At 36.4% G+C, this 21,148-nt stretch overlaps 1 protein-coding gene across 1 annotated transcript in view; it reads right to left on the minus strand.

Moving 5' to 3' along the window:
* Nucleotides 1-2,938: 2,938 nt before the first annotated feature.
* Nucleotides 2,939-21,148, minus strand: part of LOC101140577 (uncharacterized) — a 57,753-nt gene continuing 39,543 nt past the window's right edge. The window contains exon 2 of the mRNA XM_031016160.3: nucleotides 2,939-3,153. Coding sequence (XP_030872020.3) covers nucleotides 2,995-3,153 — 159 coding nt within the window. The 3' untranslated portion in view covers nucleotides 2,939-2,994. The remainder of the gene's footprint in view (nucleotides 3,154-21,148) is intronic.

Below are 21,148 nucleotides of genomic sequence, written 5' to 3' on the forward strand. Positions count from 1 at the left end.
TTACAATTGAACTTCCATGTAGTGGGGAGAGCTATTGAATGGTTTTCATTAAATTTATTGTAGACACACTACACTGTTTTGAATCTCCCTATTTCCAAAATATTGGCAATTGTTCCACAATATCATAGGTATTTAAATAGACACTATTTCTTAAAGTCCATGGAAACAATAGGCCTATACTGACGAAGCATTATGCCTGCAAAAACAAATTCATCTAGCCTCTACCATTGTCAGACACTTCAAGAAAGGATTTATTTATTGTAAAACTTAATCCAGAATGTTGTAATCATGGAATAAATATAGTCTATTTACTTTTGAAACTTTAACAAAGGATATTTTAGTTCAAAGAACTAAAATATTAACAAGATATGAAAATAGAGCTTAGCTTATAAAAATGGATTCATAAATAAAGCACAATGACATATAGACCAAAGTAAAATCCTTAGCCCATAAAAAGCAAACTGGCCAAACTTCACATTTCACTGGGTTTTGAAGAACATTTTGCCATTGCAGCTTTGTAAATAGTGTTATAAAGGAGGAAGGGAAATGCTTCAAATATCAATCCCACTTCCTGAGTCTCAGTCTGCAAATAAATCACAAGTAAGGCCCAAGTATGAACTTTCCATTTCTAATCTAAGTTTCACTGCTGACTGCTGACTTGCCATGTTTCTGAAATTGTCCCTTTACTAGTGCAGTTTGGTTCCATACATATTTTAAATAATAAAATGCACTAACTTTTCCCTTTTTCTTCTGATCTACTGTTTACTGAAAGCCCCAGCCCCATCACACAGCTATTCAGGTTTTACTGAAAATTGCAAATCTCAAAGTCCAAAAGTTATCATACTCTCCAATAACATATATTATGTTGGTCCCTTATTTCTTTCCCAATTTTTTTAAAGGAATATTGTCTATATACCCCAGGGTAACATCTGGTGTTTGAATGTTGAATCACTACAGCTTATGCTATGCATCACTCAACGTAGTTTGGACCTCAGCTACCACTTACTACCTGTGTGAGCTTGGGTAAGCTATGTCTCATCTCAAAGGCTGAAAAGTGGAATTTTGTGAGAAGTAACCATATTATGTAAATTAACATTTTTGTTGTAATGCTTCTAAAAGTCATTTAAAATTATATCAAATTCACCTGGATGTATCGTCAAATATATAAATTTTGTGTGTGTTCAAAATTATACTTTAGTCAAAGAATACAATAAAGAATTTTAAGCAATAATGAAAAATAGCCTGGCACGGTGGCTCGTGCTTGTAAGTCTAGTTACTCAGGCAGCTAAGACAATAGAATTGCTTGAGGCCAGGAGTTCAAAACCAGCTTGAGTACCATAGTGAGACTCCATCTGTATTTTTTAGAGCCTACTGAATATTTATATAATAATTTATTGTAATCCTAAAACTATTTTATTATGCATGAGGTGAAAGAGATATGATGGAGGAGTTCTTTCCAGAACTAAATAAACAGGAGGAGGCAAAGCAAGACGGCCTACTACAAGCCTCCAGTGATCATCCACCCTGCAGGAACACCAAATTGAACAACTCTCCACACAAGAAAGAACCTTGATAAGAACCAAACATGAAGTGAGCAATCATATTATCTGGTTTTAACATCATAGCAAAGAAAGAAGCACTGAAGACAGTGTAGGAAAGATAGTCTTGAATGGATGACACAACCTGTCCCCTATTCCCCTGGAGGTGGCCATGTGGTACAGAAAGAGAATTTGTGTGTATGCAGGATAGATAGAGCAGTGATTGCGGAACTTTTTATGTTGGAACTCAGTGCTGCCCTGTCAAATGGAAAGCAACGTGAGAGAGAATTCAGCCAGCGCCCCCAGAGGTAGAATTTAGACTAGCCCCAGCCAGAAGGGAGTCACCTAACCCCACGGTCAGAACCTGAGTTCTGGTTAGCACCACCACTGCAGGATAAAGTGTTCTAGGGTCATAAATAAAGTTGAAAGGCAGAGACTATGCCACAACAACTGCAATTCCTGAGCAAGTTTTTTTTGTTGTGCTGGGCTTGAACCAGTGGATTTTGAGTGCACATGACCTAGTGAGGTACCAGCTGGAGACGCCTAGGGAGTGCTTGTTTCTCCCATGCCCCTTACCCCAGACAGCACAGCTCACAGCTCAGAAGGAGAAGGGAAAAAAGAGAACTTCGTTTTGCAAGTAGGATACCAATTCAGCCATAGTGTAATAGGGCACCAGGCAGAGTCCTGGGGCCCCTGTTCCAGGCCCCAGCTCCCAGTTGACATTTCTAGACACACACTGGGCCAGAATGGAACATGCTGCCTTGAATGGAATAACCCAGTCATGGCAAGATTCATCACCTAATAACTAAGAGAACTTGGGCTGTGAATAACAATTAATGGTACCCAGGAAGTTTCCACTGTGGGCCTTGGGTGAGACCCAGGGTTGTGCTGGCTTTAAATGTTACCACTCCATTCCCAGCTCTGGTGGACATGAGAAGATACTCCTGCTTTTAAAAGGAGATGAAAGAGTAAAGGTGACTTTGTCTTGCATCTTAGGTACCAGCTCGACCACAGAGGGGTAAAGCACCAAGCAGCCTCCCGGGGTCCCCAGTTCTAAGCATTAGCTTTTGAACAGCATTTCTGGACCTGCCTGGGGCCAGAGAGAAGCCTATTGTCCTGAAGGGAGAGAGCTAGGCCTGGCAACATTCAACCCAGCTGGCTGAAGAGCCCTTGGGCCTTGAGTGAACATCGGCAATAGCCAAGCAGTAATTGTCACAGGTCTGGAGCAGTGGTGGCCACAAGAGAAGACTTCCTTTGCATGAGGAAAGGAGAGGGAAGAGTGGAAAGAACGTTGGTTTGCAGCTTGGGTAACAACTCGGCCACAGTATAACAGAGCACCAAATACATTCCAGAGTTTTCTGACTTCAGCCCTGACTCCCAGAGGGCAATCATAGACTCACCTTAGGCTGAGGGGAAGCTCATTGCCCTGAAGCGTAGGACACATGTCTGACTAGATTCACCACCTGCTGACTGGAGAGCCCTTAGGCTTTGAATAAACACCAGCAGAAACCAGGCAGCGGTCACCTTGAGCCTTGGGTAAGACCCGGCGCTGTGCAGCCTTCAGGTCCATCGCACCCCTCTCAGCTTCAGGCAGCTCTCCATGAAGAGGGACATCCTGTTTATTTGGGGGAAAGTAAAAGAAAGGAACAAAAGTCTCTGCTTAGTAATCTAAGAAATTCCCCAGATCTTACCCAAGATCACCAAGATAGTACCCTTATGAACCTACAAGAGTCACAGAAATCCAACTGACACAATGAAGAATGCATCACGGTTTCTCAACAGCAGAATTGATCAAGCAGAGGAAAAAAAAACTAGTGAACATGAAAACAGACTATTTGAAAATAAACAGCCAAAGGAAACTAAAAAAAAAAAAAGTATATACAAAAAAATGAAGCAGCCTACAAGATCTAGAAAATAGTCTCAAAAGGGCAAATTTACACATTATTGGCCTTGAAGAGGAGGGCGTGAGAGAGATCTGGGGAAAGTTTATTCAGAGGGAATACAACAGAAAATGTTCCAACCCTAGAGAAAGATATCAATATTCAAGTACAGGAGGGTTATAGAACACAAAGCAGATTTAACTCAAAGAAGATTTCCTCAAGGCATTTAATAATTAAACTCCCAAGTGTCAAGGATAAAAGAAGCAAGAGAGAAGAAATAAATAACATACAAAGGAGCTCCAATATGTCTTGCACCAGACTTCCCAGTGGAAAATTTACAGGCTAAGAGAGAGTGACATGACATATTTAATGTGTTGAGGGAAATAAGTTTTTATCCTAGAATAGTATGTCCAGTGAAAATATCCTTCAAACATGAAGGAGAAATAAAAATTTTACTAGACAAACAAAAGTTGAGGGATTTCAACAACAACAAACTGGTCCTTCATGAAATTCTAAAGGGAGTTCTTCAGTCTGAAAGAAAAGGATGTTAACAAGCAATAAGAAACATCTAAAGGTACAAAACTCACTAGTAATAGTAAGTACACAGATAAACACAGACTATTATAACATTGTAAGTGTGGTGTGAAAACTACTCATATCTTGAGTAGAAATACTAAAAGATGAACCTTTCAAAAATAATAACAACAATTTTTAAAGACATAGGCATATGAGATATAAATAGAAACAACAAAAAGTTTAGAAGTGAAAGATGCAAAGTGTAGAGATTTTATTAGTTCTCTCTTCCTTATTTGTTAATTTGTTTGATTTTGCAATCAGTGTTATCATCAGTTTAAAATAATTGGTTATAAGATGTTACAGGCAAGCCTCATGGTAACCTCAAATCAAAAAACTTATAGTGGATACACAAAAAAATTTAAAAGAAAGAAATTAAAACATACCACCAGAGAAAAGTACCTTCACAAAAAGGAGGACAGGAAAAAAAGGAGGAAGGAAGAAAAGATTACAAAACAACCAGAAAACTGGTAACAAAATGGCAAAATGGCAAAAGTAAGTCTTTACTTATCCATTATAACATTGAATACAAATGGACTAAACACTCCAAACAAAAGATATAGAGTGGCTGAATGAATAAAAACAAGACCTAATGATCTATTACCTATAAGAAACACACTTCACCTATAAAGACACACATAGATTGAGAATAAAGAAATGGAAAAAGATAGTTCATGCCAATGCAAACTAAAAATTAGCAGAAGTAGATATACTTATTTCAGACAAAATAGCTTTCAAGACAAAAACATATAAAAAGAAACAAGGAAGGTAATTAAATAATGATAAAGGGGTCAACTCAGCAAGAGGATATAACAATTGTAAGTATATATGCACCCAACACTAGAGCACACAGATATATAAAACAAATATTACTAGAGCTAAAGAGAGAGATAGACCCTAATATACTAATAGCTTGAGACTTCAACCCCTTATTTCAGCATTAGACATCATCCAAACAGAAAATCAGCCAAGAAACATCAGACTTAATCTGTACTACAAACCAAATGAACCTAACAGACATTTACAGAACATTTCATCCCATAGCTGTAAAATATACATTCTTCTCATCAGAACATGGGTCATTATCAAGAGTAGACTGTATGTTAGCTACAAAAAAGTCTCAAGAAATTTTTAAAAATGAAATTATATCAAGTATCTTTTCTAACTGAAAGGAAATAAAATTAGAAATCTATAAGAAGAGAAACTTTGGAAACTGTACAAACACAGAGAAATTAAACAATATGCTACCAATTGACAAGTGAGTCAATGAAGCAATTAAGAATAAAGTTTAAAACTTTTTGAAACAAATGACTATAGAAACACAACATACCAAATCCTATGGAATACAGTGAAAGCAGTACTAAGAGGAAAGTTTATAACAATAAGCACCTATATCAACAAAGTAGAAAAACTTCAAATAAACAACCAAATGATGCATCTGAAAGAATTAGAAATGCAAGAGAAAATCAAACACAAAATAAGAAGATCAGAACAGAAGTAAATAAAATTGAAACAAAGAAACTAAAAAATCAGAAGTTGGTTTTTTGAAAAGGTAAACAAAACCAAGAAAGTTGTAACAAGACTATAGAAAAAGAGAGAAGACTGAAATAAATAAACCTACAACGGATACACAAAAAATGAAAAAGAAAGAAATTAAAACATATCACCAGAAAAACTACCTTCACAAAAAAGAAGACAGGAAAGAAAGAGGGAAGGAAGAAAAGGTTACAAAACAACCAGAAAACTAATAACAAAATGGCAAAAGTAAGTCTTGCCTTCTTCATAATAACATTGAATGTAAATGGACTAAACTATTCAGTCAAAAGAAATAAAAAACGAGGCATTACAACCGGTACCACAGAAATTCAAAGGATCACTAGTGGTTAGTAAGAGCATCTATATGTCAATAAACCAGAAAACCTGGAAGTGGATAAATTTCTAAACAAATAAAACCTGCCAAGAAGGAACCATAAAGAAATCCAAAATCTGAATAGAACAATAACAAATAAAGAGCTTGAAAAAGTAACAAAAAGTCTACTGGCAAAGAAAAGTCAGGTACCCAATCGCTTCATTGCTGAATTTTACCAAACTTTTAAAGAAGAAATAATACCAATCCTACTTAAATTATTCTGAAAAATAGAGTAGGAGGGAATAATTCCAAACTCATTCTATGAAGCAAGTATTACACTGATAACAAACCCACACCAAGACACATAATAAAAAGAAAACTACAGGCCAATGACCTTAATAAATACTGATGCAAAAATTATTAACAAACCAAATTCAGTAACGCATTTAAAAAGTTCATTCAGCTTGATCAAGTGGGATTTACCTCTGGGGTGCAAGGATGTTTCATCATATGTAAATCAATCAATGTGACATATCATATCAACAGAATGAAGGATAAAAACATATGATTATTTCATTTGATACAGAAAATGCACTTAATAATATTAAATATCCCTTCAAGATAAAAACCCTAAAAAAATCTGGGTGTTTAAGAAACATACCTCAACACAATGAAAGCCATATATGACAGATAAAGAGCTAGTATCATACTAAATAGGGGAAAACTAAAGGTCTTTCCTCTAAGATCAGGAACACAACAAGGCTGTCCATTTTCATCGTTATGAAACAGTGCTGGAACTCCTACCCACAGCAATCAGACACAAGAAAGAAATAATGGGCATCCAAGTTGGTAAGGAAGAAGTCAAATTACCCGTATTTGAAGATGACATGATCTTTTACTTGGAAAAACCTAAAGACTCCACCAAAAAAAATTATTAGAACTGAAAAAAAAATTCAGTAAAGTTGAAGGAGTTCACTAAAGAGCTCCTGCACAGCAAAAGAAACTACCATCGGAGTGAACAGGCAACCTACAAAATGGGAGAAAATTTTTGCAACCTACTCATCTGACAAAGGGCTAATATTCAGAATCTACAATGAACTCCAACAAATTTACAAGAATAAAACAAACAACCCCATCAAAAACTGGGCAAAGGATATGAACAGACACTTCTCAAAAGACATTTATGCAGCCAAAAGACACATGAAAAAATGCTCATCATCACTGGCCATCAGAGAAATGCAAATCAAAACCACAATGAGATACCATCTCACACCAGTTAGAATGGCAATCATTAAAAAGTCAGGAAACAACAGGTGCTGGAGAGGATGTGGAGAAATAGGAACACTTTTCCACTGTTGGTGGGACTGTAAACTAGTTCAACCATTGTGGAAGTCAGTGTGGCGATTCCTCAGGGATCTAGAACTAGAAATACCATTTGACCCAGCCATCCCATTACTGGGTATATACCCAAAGGACTATAAATCATGCTGCTATAAAGACACATGCACGTGTATGTTTATTGCGGCACTATTCACAACAGCAAAGACTTGGAACCAACCCAAATGTCCAACAATGATAGACTGGATTAAGAAAATGTGGCACATATACACCATGGAATACTATGCAGCCATAAAAAATGATGAGTTCATGTCCTTTGTAGGGACATGGATGAAATTGGAAATCATCATTCTCAGCAAACTATCACAAGGACAAAAACCAAACACCGCACGTTCTCACTCATAGATGGGAATTGAACAATGAGAACACATGGACACAGGAAGGGGACTGTTGTGGGGTGGGGGGAGGGGGGAGGGATAGCATTAGGAGATATATCTAATGCTAAAGGACAAGTTAATGGGTGCAGCACACCAGCATGGCACATGTATACATATGTAACTAACCTGCACATTGTGCATATGTACCCTAAAACTTAAAGTATAATAATAATAAAAAAAAAGTTGAAGGATACAAAATCAACATACAAGTCAGTAGTATTTCTATATTCCAACAGCAAACAATCTGAAATACAATCAGGAAAGTAATCCAATTTATATTAGGTACAAATAATGTTAGATACCTAGGAATAAGCCGAACCAAAGAAGTAAAAGAGCTCTACAATGAAAACTTTAAAATATTTATAAAAGAAATAGAAAAGGACATAAAAGATGGAAAGATATTTTATGTTCATGGATTGGAAGAATCAATATTGTCAAAATGTTCATACTATCCAAAGGAATCTACAGATTCAATGCAATCCCTATCCAAAAGCAATGACATTCTTCACAGAAATAGAAAAAATGATCCTAAAATGTATATGGAACAACAAAAGATCCAGAGTAGCCTAAGCCATCCTGAGCAAATATAACAAAACTGGAGGAATCACATTACCTGACTTCAAAATATACTACAGAGCTATAGTAACTTGGAAAAAAATTTTTAATGGTACTGGCATAAAAACACTTAGAACAATGAAACAGAATAGCACCCAGATACAAAACCATACACCTACAGTAAATTCATTTTCAACAAATGTACCAAGAACATACAATAAGGAAATGACACTCTTTTCAATAAATGCTCCTGGGAAAATTGGGTATCTATATGTAGATGAGTGAAACTAGACCTCTGTCTCTTGCTAAATACAAAAATCAAATCAAAATTGAGTAAAGACCTAAATCTAAAACTTCAGCCTATGCAACTACCACAAGAAAACATCGGGAAACTCTCCACGGCATTGGTGTGGGCAAAGATTTCTTGAGTAATATACCTGCCAGGCACAGGCAAACAAAGCAAAAATGGACAAATGGTAACAAATCAAGTTAAAAAGCTTCTGCACACAGCAAAGGAAACAATCAACAAAGTGAAGAGACAACCCATAGAATGGGAGAAAATATTTGCAAAGTATTCATTTGATGAAGGATAAATAACCAGAATACATGAGGAGGTCAAACAACTCATTAGGAAGAAATAAAATAATCCAATTTAAAAATGGCCAAAATATTTGAATAGACATTTCTCAAAAGAAGATAAACAAATGGTAACAGGTGTATAAAAAGGTGCTCTGCACCCACTGATCATCAGAGAAATGCAAATCAAAAACTACAATGAGATATCACTTTACCCAGTAAAAACGGCTTCTATCTAAAAGACAGGCAATAGTGAATGCTGTTGAGGATGTGAGGAAAAGGGAACCCTCATTCACTATTGGTAAGAATGTAAATTAGTACAATCACTAAAGAAAACAGTTTGGAGGTTCCTCAAAAAACTAAACACAGAGCTACCATATGATCCAGCAATTCCATTACTGGGTTTTTATAAAAGAAAATGAAATCAGTATGTTGAAGTGATATCTGCATCCTCATGTTTATTGTAGCACTATTCACAATAGCCAAGGTTTGGAATCAACCTAAGTATTCATCAATAGACTAAGAAATAAAGAAAATGTGGTACATATACATAATGGGGTACTAATCAGACATAAAAAAGAATGAGATCCTGTCATTTGCAACAGCACGGATTGAACTGGGGGTGTTAAAAGAAATAAGTCAGGCACAGAAGGGGAAACTTCACGTGTTCTCACTCATTTGTGGGATCTAAAAATTAAAACAATTGAATTCATGAAGATACAGTAGAATGATGGTTACCAGAGACTGAGAAGGGTAGTGGGTGGTGGGGAAATAGAGTTGGTTAATCATTAGAAAAATATAGTTAGAATGAATAAGATCGTGTTTTTGATAACACAACAAAGTGACTACAGTCAATAATTTATTGCACATTTTAAAGTAACTAAAAGATTATTATTGAAATGTTTATAACACAAAGAAATGATAAATGCTTAAGATGATGCATACCCCATTTACCTTGAAGTGATCATTATGTATTTTTTACCTGTATCAAAATATCTCATACACCCCATAAATATATTCACCCACTATGTACCCCAAAAATTAATTATTAAAAAAATAAAAGAAATAAATGAACAACTACAGAGCTTCAGGTGAATACATTGAATTCAATGAATTCAATGGCTATTTAAATTTGATCTTATTTAATCACTCAGAATCATTGTTTAATAAAATTAAATTTAAAAACAATTGTCTAAATCTTACCATGTTTTACTCTTCATTTGTCCACATCTCATTGATAAAATAAATCCGATCAAAAGTGCCTATAATTAGAAGATTTCTTGAAAGTATTCATTCAAAAAAAAAAAAACCTTACAATTGTAAAAAAGGAACAGTGGAAAAAACAGAAAAGAGTCATAACTCAATCCCTTTGTTCTAAGCAGGCAGTCACCGCACAGGGTCAACACAGATTCAGCAGGCATTCAGGCACCTAAGACTCAGAATAGGTGTATCACTACCTGTCACTCATTTCTTGCTGAGCCTGATAGTTTTTATTTAATTCATTTGACAATTTTTTATTTTAGACTTACTATGTGGCAAGTGTTTTATATAATGATGATACAGTGCTGACCTCAAAACATCTAGCAGCAAGCGATGCAAATGAGAATTCTGATGCCAATATTATTTTTTGTTTGTTTGTTTTAGTGAGCTCTCTCTCTCTCTCTTTTCTTTATAGAAATTTTTGGCATGTTCTCTTATCCTTGACATTCAAATAGTTTATTACAGTACATTTAATTGTAAGGGGTGTACACGTGTGTGGGGTGTGTGTGTGTGTATTGTTTATTCTTCCTGCTAGTTCTTCAGTGAATCCTTTCAAGTTATGGAAATTTGTCTTTTATGATTTTATTGATTATTCCTCATCTCTATTTTTCTGTTTCCTATTATCATAATCTCTATTAGCTGGATAACATCCCTCCTGCATTGATCTTCTATATGAAGTGTCAGCAATTTTTTTCATTAAGGATGAGAAAGTAAATATTTTAGGCTTGAGGAGGTGTCATGTAAAGTTTCTAGCTCTTCTCTTCCTCTCTTTCCCTTTCACTCCCTCTCCTCCTCCTTCACTTCATTTTTCTCTTTCTCCTATTCCTTCTTTTCTTCTTCTTCTGACAATTCTCTAAAAATGGAAGAAAAAAAATTTAGCTTAAGCCATAAAAAATGAAGCAGAGGTCATAATTTTCTGACTCCTCCTCTTTATCTTAGTTTTTGTTACATTTTTCATTAGTTAATTTTGTTGAAATATTCTAAATACTTTTTTCTTTTGTCGTCTATATAGCTAATTAGGCACAAATTTGGGCAAATCATTTAATTTCTCTATGTATCAGTTGTCCCATCTGTAACTGAAAGTAATAATGGTTGTAAAGTTAAAGTGAAATACTCTATATAATCCTCAACATGGCATGGCACATTTAATAGATACTTAGGGAATATTACTTTTTGTTTTCATGGATGCAATATATCCTCTCAAGCTCTCTAAGGACACTAAAAATAATTTTTAAACTTATTTCTTATCTCTAAATTAACTTTGATTCTTCTAGAATTAATCACTATATGTTTTAATATTAGAACTTCTCTTTATGTTGCTGAACTACCCTAACTATCTGGTAAGTTTGGTTGTTAATTTATTTTTGAGTGAAGATCAAAGCAGATCGACATGAGTAGATTTCATGGACTTTCTGGATTACTTGCATTTTTCTTTCATTAGCAAGCTCCCCTCCTGAATGATGTGGCTGATTGCCAGATCTCTGCATCTAGGCTAGTCAAGTTAGCTAGTAGTGTTTATTTTGTATGTGTGAGTGGGGAGTGAAAATTTTAGTAAAGATCAGATTTGTAATACCAGTCCTCGCTCTTGGAGCCTTAAACCATCCCAAGTGGATGTTTAATTTCTTGGAAAATATTTTCCTGACTTCCTCCAGAAGGCAACTACACTGCACCTGGATGATATAATGAAAAGGAAGAAGCCTTATTCATGCTACTCTTCAACAGATACTGTTTCAATCAAATGCTCCACCCCAGATCTTGGCTCTGTACCTGCATAATCAGAGCCCAGAAGCTTCCTGATATTTTATTCTTAGGAAGATTTACAACTTGTTTGCCACTTCTTTTCTGTGTATGTTCTGTGCCCCAATCAGGCTTTGGAATTCATATAATTTCATTGCCTTGCATATTCTAACAATTTATGAAAATCTAAGGTGTACTGTTGGTCATCTCCCACCTTTATCTCAGTTCACCAGTGCTAGTCCTTTTATAAATATTTTATTATGCATGCTTTTTTACTCTCTAAAGAGCTTTGTGGAGGTAAAAGAGTTAAATATATAGATTCAGTCCAACAGCCTATATTAGGTTTAAAATAATAATTTATAACGCTTAAATTTTCACCTCTTATGTGAAGCAATAAGGCCACCATGCAACATCAATCCAAAATTATGTTGACAGAAAATCTTTGAGATTGCTGAATGAAAAACATAGTTCATTACATGGTAAGTTTTCTGTTTGTATGGATCTCTTCAAATAAATGATTCTGCTCAAATTAGTAAATAATTGTTTTGGTATAAGTGTTAGTTCTTAGCTTCATTCTATTGATCATCTTATTTCATGGCACAGCAGAGTAGTTAACAGTTTATACTTTGGAGTCATAAAAGACCTGGGTTCAAATCTTTCCTCTGCTATTTACTAACTTTGTGAACTAGAAAAATATTATTTAACTTTTTAAGACATATTTTTGGTCACCTGTATACAGTTCATTTATTTATTTATTTCACAAATATCTATTAAATGCCTATGACTTTATTAGATTTCTATGAAGATTTATAAAAGAATAAAAGTCAAGTTGGTACTTAGCCATTGATAAACATTTCCTGTTACTATTATTGTTTTCAACTATCTTTATTTCAGAACAAAAAATAACCGAACATGAGACAATTTTGTGCTGTCAATCATTCTTCACTATGTGGTGCATTGCTGCTGAAAAGCAAACTATTAATGTTTAAAATAATTTCAGTTCTGACATTCATATTGGTCAGAAAACATATTGATATTACAGCAATATCAACTAAGAATAAATGTGGACACCATGCAGGAAAATTGTGCATGAACTCTTCCATGTCCTTTAAAAATCCTTTCAGGGCAAATATTTAAATTGAATCCTTAAAAATGCATGAAATGATTTAATCCCTAAAAAATCTTCTACTGTGTCTCTCAAGGCCACTTTCCTGAAATTAATACACAACAGCCATGCATAGCTTTCTATATTAACCAAAAAGGAAGGGCAGGATTATGCAATTGGGCTTTGTGTTTTTATCTTGGGACTCTGTGTTCTGTGAGCTGGAACTCCAGGTTCATCTGGCTTATGGCCTCAGGCTGCCTTTTTCCTGCTGGTCTCCTGACTGACATGCTGCGTGCACATCTTCACAGAGGGGGCTCTGATCCTTCTTTTCCAGATAAATACTGTCAATATTCACTTGGCAATAAGGAATAAAGTTATATTTCCAATGCAAACAAAAACATTTGCCTGAAGAGCTGGGGAAAACATAGAATTTTTTTTAATAATACTGGCTCACCTTTTATAATGCGTTTGCTCACTGTGGTGCTCTCTGCAATTAAATCCTTTAATTTTAATTTTAATTATTTTATTTTATTTTTCCATAACTTGTTGGGGTACAGGTGATATTTGGTTATATGAGTAAGTTCTTTGGTGGAGATTTGTGAGAGCCTGGTGCACCCATCACCTGAACAGTATGCACTGCACCATATTTGCTGTCTTTTATCCCTCACTCCCCTTCCACTCTTCCCCCCAAGTCCCCAAATGACCTCTCACATTCCAAAATGTACTGACTAAGAGAGGGAACCCTATGGCCCTTTGCCCACCAGTACTTCAGGAATTCCCTCTTTAAATGCCTACAAGGTAGCATGACACAGAGATCAGCCCCACCAAAATTACCTGGTATGTTACTAGGACTGCCAAAACAAAGTACCACAGACTGCAGCTTAAACAACAGAAATTTATTTCCTCCTAGTTCTGGAGGCTCGAAGATTCAGATCAGGATGTCAGCAAGGTTGACCTCATGTAGCTTTAATTACTTCTATAAAGGGCCTATCCTCAAATACAGTTACATTCTGAATATAAATATCACAACTTTGAAAAATTTTTAAACATTTACAGTTTGCTTTTCAGCAGCAATACACCACAAAGTGAAGAAAGACTGACAGCACAAAATTGTCTCATGTTCAATTTTGTTTTTGTTCTAAGATAGAGAGTTGAAAGCAATAACAATAATAGGAAATGTTTATCAAGGGCTAAGTACCAACTAATCACTTGACTTTCATTCTATTATTAATCTTCATAGAAATCTAGTAAAATCATAGGCATTTAATAGATATTTGTGAAATAAATAAATAAATAACTTGTATACAGGTGACCAAAAATATGTCTTAAAAAGTTGAATAATTTTTTTTCAGGTTCACAAAGTTAGTAAATGGAAGAGGAAAGGTTTGTACTCAGGTCCGTATGACTCCAAATTATAAACTGTTAACTATTCTGTTGTCCTATGAAATAAGATGGCCAATAGAATGAAGCCAAGAATTAACACCTATATTGAAAAAATTGTTTACTAAGTTGAGCAGAATCATTTATTCTGAAATATCCATACAAACAGAATACTATGTAATGAAGACATGAATTTGAAGCGTGAGGGGACACAATCCAACCCGTAACATCTAGTAACTGGTTTCACAATGTTAAAAGTGTGCTCTTCATATAACAGTGAACTGGGTGCAATATTCTTTCTCAAAAACTCTCTAAGACAGGCCTCCCAGATAGCAGCTGATTCTCTAGCACTGCTCTCTGTTTACCTGTAGTGACAAACTACCACAATGTAAAAGGTAAGTCTTGGCCAGTGACTGTGGCTTTAGGCCACATAACTGTTTTGCATGCATAGATGGTATGTGGGGAAATTGGTTTCCCAAGGAAATCATAGAATGTACCAATGCTGTACAGTTTAGAAGTGTTTCATGATGCAGATATTAATTTTAAAAAATCTTCTGCAAGATAACTCTGTAGCCTGGGTGGGTCCATCCTAGCTCTTGGAACCAGTAGAGGGCAGGTGGGAGTGTTAGAAGTGTTGGCTGGAAGAAGCCTGGGAGGATTCCTGAGACAGCATCTGGATTCACCGGAGGAAATGGGAGATAAAAAAATCTATTTATTCACAATTCTAAAAAATACTAACTGACTAGAATAGGTTGATTACAAAGCAGTATAATATATAACAGTAGCTAGGTGCTGTGGCTCACACCTGTAATCCCAGCACTTTCCGAGGCCATAGCAGGTGGATCACCTGAGGTCAGGAGTTTGGAGACCAGCCTGGCCAATAGGGTGAAACCCTGTCTCTACTAAAAATACAAAAATTAGCCGGGTGTGGTGGCGGGCACCTGCAATCCCAGCTACTTGGGAGGCCAAGGCAAGAGAATCACTTGAACTTGGAGGCAGAGGTTGCAGTGAGCCAAGATTGCACCACTGCACTCCAGCCTGGGGACAGAGCAAGACTCCATCTCAAAAAAAAAAAAATTATATATATATATGTATATATAGGCAGAATGCTAGACTGGGAGATGGGAGTGGTTGTGGAGTTAAACTCTTTCTCATTCCATGATCTCCTCAAAACTAATTTTGTCATAAATAAAGAGGTCTAGTAACCTCTTTATTTCTATTCTGTTCCAACTGTAATCATCATATCACTTTTATTATCAGCATATTTCTAATGCCTTCGTAACTCTTTTCTATAACATTACAAATCAGCTTTCATTTCCTAGTTCTGACATTTAAAGAGACAATTTATTTCAAATAAGCCTTTATTCATACACTAGATCTTTCTATGCCTATTATTCATCTGAAAATAAGGGATGATTATTTTAACAATAACATAAAATCTTATCTGGACAAAATGAGATAATGCAAGTGAAAAGCTAAGCACTTTGCCATATACTTAGCATTCAATAAACACTAACTTTTATCATTTTAAATGATTGGGGTTGGTATTGCTACATATATAATTCAGGGTATTTTTTTCTCAATTCGCAGGCATATGGCAGAGAACTCAGTAAGGCAACCGAGATGAACTGGGAAAAATGTGGCTCAGGGAAGGAAGGAAGGAACCAGTTAAGTGCTAGCTCTCTATCCCCCTGAATAGGGCTGAACAGGTGCTGGGAAACATTTAGAATCTGTACACGCAAACAGTTCAGTGGACTGGAGCCTATAATTTAGGTTTATCTTATAAATTGTGGTAGTTTGTCACTATAGGTAGAGTAGACAGAGAACAGTGTCAGAGAATTGGCTGTCATCTTGGTGGCCTGTGCCTAGAGTCTCAGACACTGGGATGAGCAAGCCACCTGGCCTTGGAAAGGAACTTGCAAGAGCAAATCAAGGGTTAGCCACTGGCTAACCCTTCCTAGCTACAGACAATTCCCTCCTCACCACTAATGCTCATAATCAATTCCAAATTCTACATTACAAAATACTTTTGTAGAGATAAAAATACTTCCCTTTTGAGTTTAACAATGAGAACACATGGACACAGGGAGGGGAACATCACACACCAGGGCCTGTCAGCGGGTGGAGGGCACGGGGAGGGGGAGCATTAGGACAAATACCTAATGCATGCAGGGCTTAAAAGAGATGATGGGTTGATGGGTGCAGCAAACCACGATGGCACATATATACCTATGTGACAAACCTGCACGTTCTGCACAAGTATCTCAGAACTTAAAGTATAATACTAATAATAATAATAATAAACTTCCCTTTTATTATGTGGTGAGGCTAAATAAAAGTCTGTTTCTGGCAACTGGAGTGTGTGGCACTGAGGACTCAGTCACTCCAGTATTCAAGCAATAACCTTGCATAATCAGCCCTGGGCCAATCAGAAAGAGGATCCAGAAGACTGATTTATATTAAACATCATGTTTGATTTTATAGAAAATTCCTGGCTTTGTAAGGACATTTCAAGGATAGTGTGAAACCAAGCCTACTGAGGATGAGAGGAATGAATGCCCTAACAATGAGTTGCTTTAAATGTGGAAGGTGTAGACTGACACCAGCCAACTCTTTCTAGCTACAGATATTTCCCTCCTCTCCACTAATATTTATAATCAATTCCAAATTCTACATTAATAAAATGTTAAAAAGTAGCATTTTCTTCTAATAAGAGATTATCCCAGAAATATTTAATCTTTATTCTAAAATCTGAGACTATTTAAACTCTATATAGGGTAGAGGGAAGAACACTGAATATCTGAGCTCTGCTCTTGGCCCTACCATTGATCAGTTGTATTATACTAAGAAAATTAGTGATCTGGGCAAGATGGTTCACGTCTGTAATTCCAGCACTTTGGGATGCTAAGGAAGGAGGATCACTTGAATCCAGGAGTTCAAGACAAGCCTGGGCAACATAGTGGAGACCCTGTCACTATAAAAAATAAGAAAAGAAATTAGCCAAGTGTGGTGGCATATGCCTGTCCTGCCAAGTACTCTAAGAGGCTGAGGTGGGAGGATTGCTTGAGCCCAGGAAGTCAAGGCTGCCATGAGCCATGATCATGCCACTGCACTAAATCTGGGCAACAGTGAGACCCTGTGTCAAAAAAAGAAAGAAAAGTGGTGGGGGGAAGAGAGAGAGAGAGAGGAGAAGGAAGAAGAAACAAGAAGGAGAAGGAGAAGGAGAAGGGGAAGGGGAAGGGGAAGGGGAAGGGGAGGAGGAGGAGGAAGAGGAAGAAGAAGAAGGGGAGGAGGAGGAGGGGAAGGAGGAGGAGAAAGAAAGAAAGAAAGAAAAGAAAGAAGAAAGAAAGAAAGAAAGAAAGAAAGAAAGAAAGAAAGAAAGAAAGAAAGAAAAAGAAAGAGAAAGAAAGAAAGATGAAGGAAGAAAGAAAGAAGAGGAGGGGAAGGAAGGAAGGAAGGAAGGAAGGAAGGAAGGAAGGAAGGAAGGAAGGAAGGAAGGAAGGAAATAACTAAAAATAACTAATGCACATCTCTGGGGCCTAGTTGTACGATTTGAAAATGAAATCGGACCTCATTTCCGTCTCAGTTTATTTGGCCATGTCGCTTATGTTAATTATATTTTTCATTTTGTGGGAGTGACAACTGAAGAAGCCCCCCTTTTCTAGAATTCTCACTAAGGCTTTGAAGGGTTAGTGAGATTCATTCACCACAAAGGCTGCTCATTCATTCACCAAATATTTCATCATTGTGCATGCACTGTTCTTGGCCGTGAGGGTACAAGAGTACACAAGATAGATGAAGTCATTATTTCCATGGGCAACATAAAAATAGTATAACAAATAAATGAATATGTATGTATCTTAATTTTAGGTGGAGATGAGCTCTGAAGAGAAATAAAGCAAAGTAAGGAGTTGTAAATGGGCATAAGGTTGGGTGGGTGGAGTGACTTGGATAAGGTGGTCAGGGAAGGCTGCTCTGAAGAGTTAACCTTTAAGCAAAGACCTGAATGAACAGAAAATGAAGGTCTGTGGAAAGAGCAGTCCTCAGACAGGGGAAATAATAGAACATTCCTTGAGACAGGAACATGCTTGGCATGTTTTTTAAATGCAAGAAAGCTGGTATGACTAGAGAAGAGTGACCAAGGGGAACACTGTAGGACACCTGAGGTGTGATAAGTAACCAAAGCCAGATCATGCAGGTCCACTGTAGACCATGAGATGCCACTGGGGGAGTTTGGGTGAGATAGTAATATAATCTGGTTTGCATTTTAAAATTATTATTCCTGCTGCTAGCTAAAAAGACATGGGAAAGAGGTGAAGTCAAGGACGAAGAAACATGGAGACTAATTAGGAGTCTAGAAGCAGTATTCTAACCTGGATAGCCTGAATTAGTGCAGTAGCATAGTATGTAATGATAAACAAGTGAATATGTGATATGCTCTTTTGGAGTTGGATTCCTAATGAATTAGGTGGGGATAGATGAGAGAAATTGAAAACCTCTGGGTAAATAATCTATAAGGCATATTCCAGAAATAGAAATCTATGAGCCCATAACATGAACAATCTGCACCTTAGTTGACTGCTTATGGTAAAGAGGGATTTTACTAGAATCAGCCCACTTTGTAAACCACTGTGTTCTTGGGCCATTGCACAGGTCACTTAACACTTGTGGTCATTAACTTTTATATTGCCAAAGTGAGAGAAGTAAGACATTTCCACCTTTCTCATGCAGCAGCACTATGGTGGTATGCATTGGTCTTTTGTCACCCTGGCTCTAGCCAATTATGAGATGTATGACCTTGAACAGCTTATATTATTTCTACTAAATCGGGGGATGCTCAAAAAGATAAAAATACTTCCCTTTTATGGTTGTGGTGAGACTAAATAAAATTTCTCATTCAGTAACTATTTCCTGCTCATTGCCTACCTACATGGATCAGCACATTGGTGTCAAGGTATTGAGGATGAGGAAGGCACAGCTATGCTCTTCATAACATTTTTTTTTTTTTTTGAGACAGTCTCGCTCTGTCGCCCAGGCTGGAGTGCAGTGGCGCGATGTCCGCTCACTGCAAGCTCCGCCCCCCGGGTTCATGCCATTCTCCTGCTTCAGCCTCCTGAGTAGCTGGGACTACAGGCGCCCGCCACCACACCCAGCTAATTTTTGTATTTTTAGTGGAGACGGGGTTTCACCGTGTTTGCCAGGATGGTCTCGATCTCCTGACCTCGTGATCCGCCCGCCTCGGCCTCCCAAAGTGCTGGGATTACAGGCGTGAGCCACTGCGCTCGGCCCATAACATTCTTTCTTATGCTTTAGAATGCCATGTATAGGGGCTGACCTACAAAGGAACTTATTGGAAGTTGATTTTCTTTCTTCCAAATCCAAAATTTGCTTGCTTATATGAGAGCATAGGACTCATAATTTAAGATAACATAGCGTGTTTTCAGAGCTGCCTTCTGGAACCAATTTCCTAATGCAAATGAATGGCTCTAATAATAATATAATTTCAGGCAAGTTAATACGTAGTAAAAAACATCCTTTTGGAAAAGCAGCCATTTTTCTCTCTCTCAGGTTAAACACATTTTCCTGCATATTCACTCTTAAGAAGCATTCTTTTTTTATTAGAATACAGGTATAAGTGCTGATGCAAGTTTATGATTATAGAGTACTTGAATAAGTTCCAATGCCTTACCTATCTTACTTTGTCAGAGAAATAGTCCTGCTCAGGGAATTTTGAAGTCATTGACAGTTTTTTTAGTCACCTTTAAATTTGTCACTTGACATAGTAGGAAGTACATACCCAATTCACCTGGCAATAGGCACTGCAGTATTTTTAATAGCATTTCATATAAATGTCATATCCAATTAGTAATTTCACCATGCTACCTCAACAATTAGTGAATTAATCCAGGAAGTGCCTATAAAAATCACACCAGGTAATAGTTTCCTAAGTCATTTACAGTTAATAATATGTTGTCAAGTTTAGATCTCAAGTGTAATTCAAAGTAGAGTCCATGGTCTTCAGATTTGCTCAGTGACATTGTGAACCAGTAACATACAGGTGCAAAGCTCTAATTTTTTATTCTCTTTTATCTAACTCATAATCTTTCCATTTCTCTGTGTGTCTCCACTGCCTCTCTTCATGACTAGAATCATGAGTTGTGTTAGCATTGAACTGTATCTCCTAATCAACTCAGCTTCTGTCTATTTGTCTTTTCTAGTCAGCATATGATGAGTTTGGCTGAACTTCCAAAGACAGAATATGCCATTAACATTGATTTTTTAAAATCTGTAATAGGGTATTGTGTTGGCGTTCCTTCATTGAAATTCTAAGTATGTGGATTAATCATAAAATCATATTCTTCAGAACACTGGAAGTATAATATTCATATGTTTTCATATATCAAAACCACGTTTGTGCTGTGTCTTCCTATTTGATTTTTCTCTTTTTCCTCTTGTAATATGATAAATTGCAAGAGGCAATTCCTGGTTGTTGCTTATGAAAATTTCAAGACAAAATCTAGATATGCTTTTTCTAGGGCATTGTTTCAAGACAGTTGCATAGTTAGTTATCTTCCTGCCACCAGGACATAAATTAAGCTATTCATTAACCAACCAATATTGTTAAATGTCTACTATAAGAAGGCCTTCAGGGAATACAAAAAGATGCTATTATTTTGTTCTCAAAGAACTCATAATTTAGATGAGAAGAAAATGCTCAGTCAAATGAAAAATCAGTTAATAACAGTGAGTTAAATTGGAATGTAATGTGAGTTCAAAGGTTATTAGATATTATAAAACTGTCCAATGGATAGTGCAGATAATATTTCTGTTATCCATTTATACTTCACAGCATTTTAGCTAGGCATTGGAGGATAGAATTAAAATTTTGAGTATTTTGTAGCCCACTCCTTTGCTTCAAT

Source organism: Gorilla gorilla, chromosome 9, assembly GCF_029281585.2.
Source record: "Gorilla gorilla gorilla isolate KB3781 chromosome 9, NHGRI_mGorGor1-v2.1_pri, whole genome shotgun sequence".
NCBI lineage: Eukaryota > Metazoa > Chordata > Mammalia > Primates > Hominidae > Gorilla > Gorilla gorilla.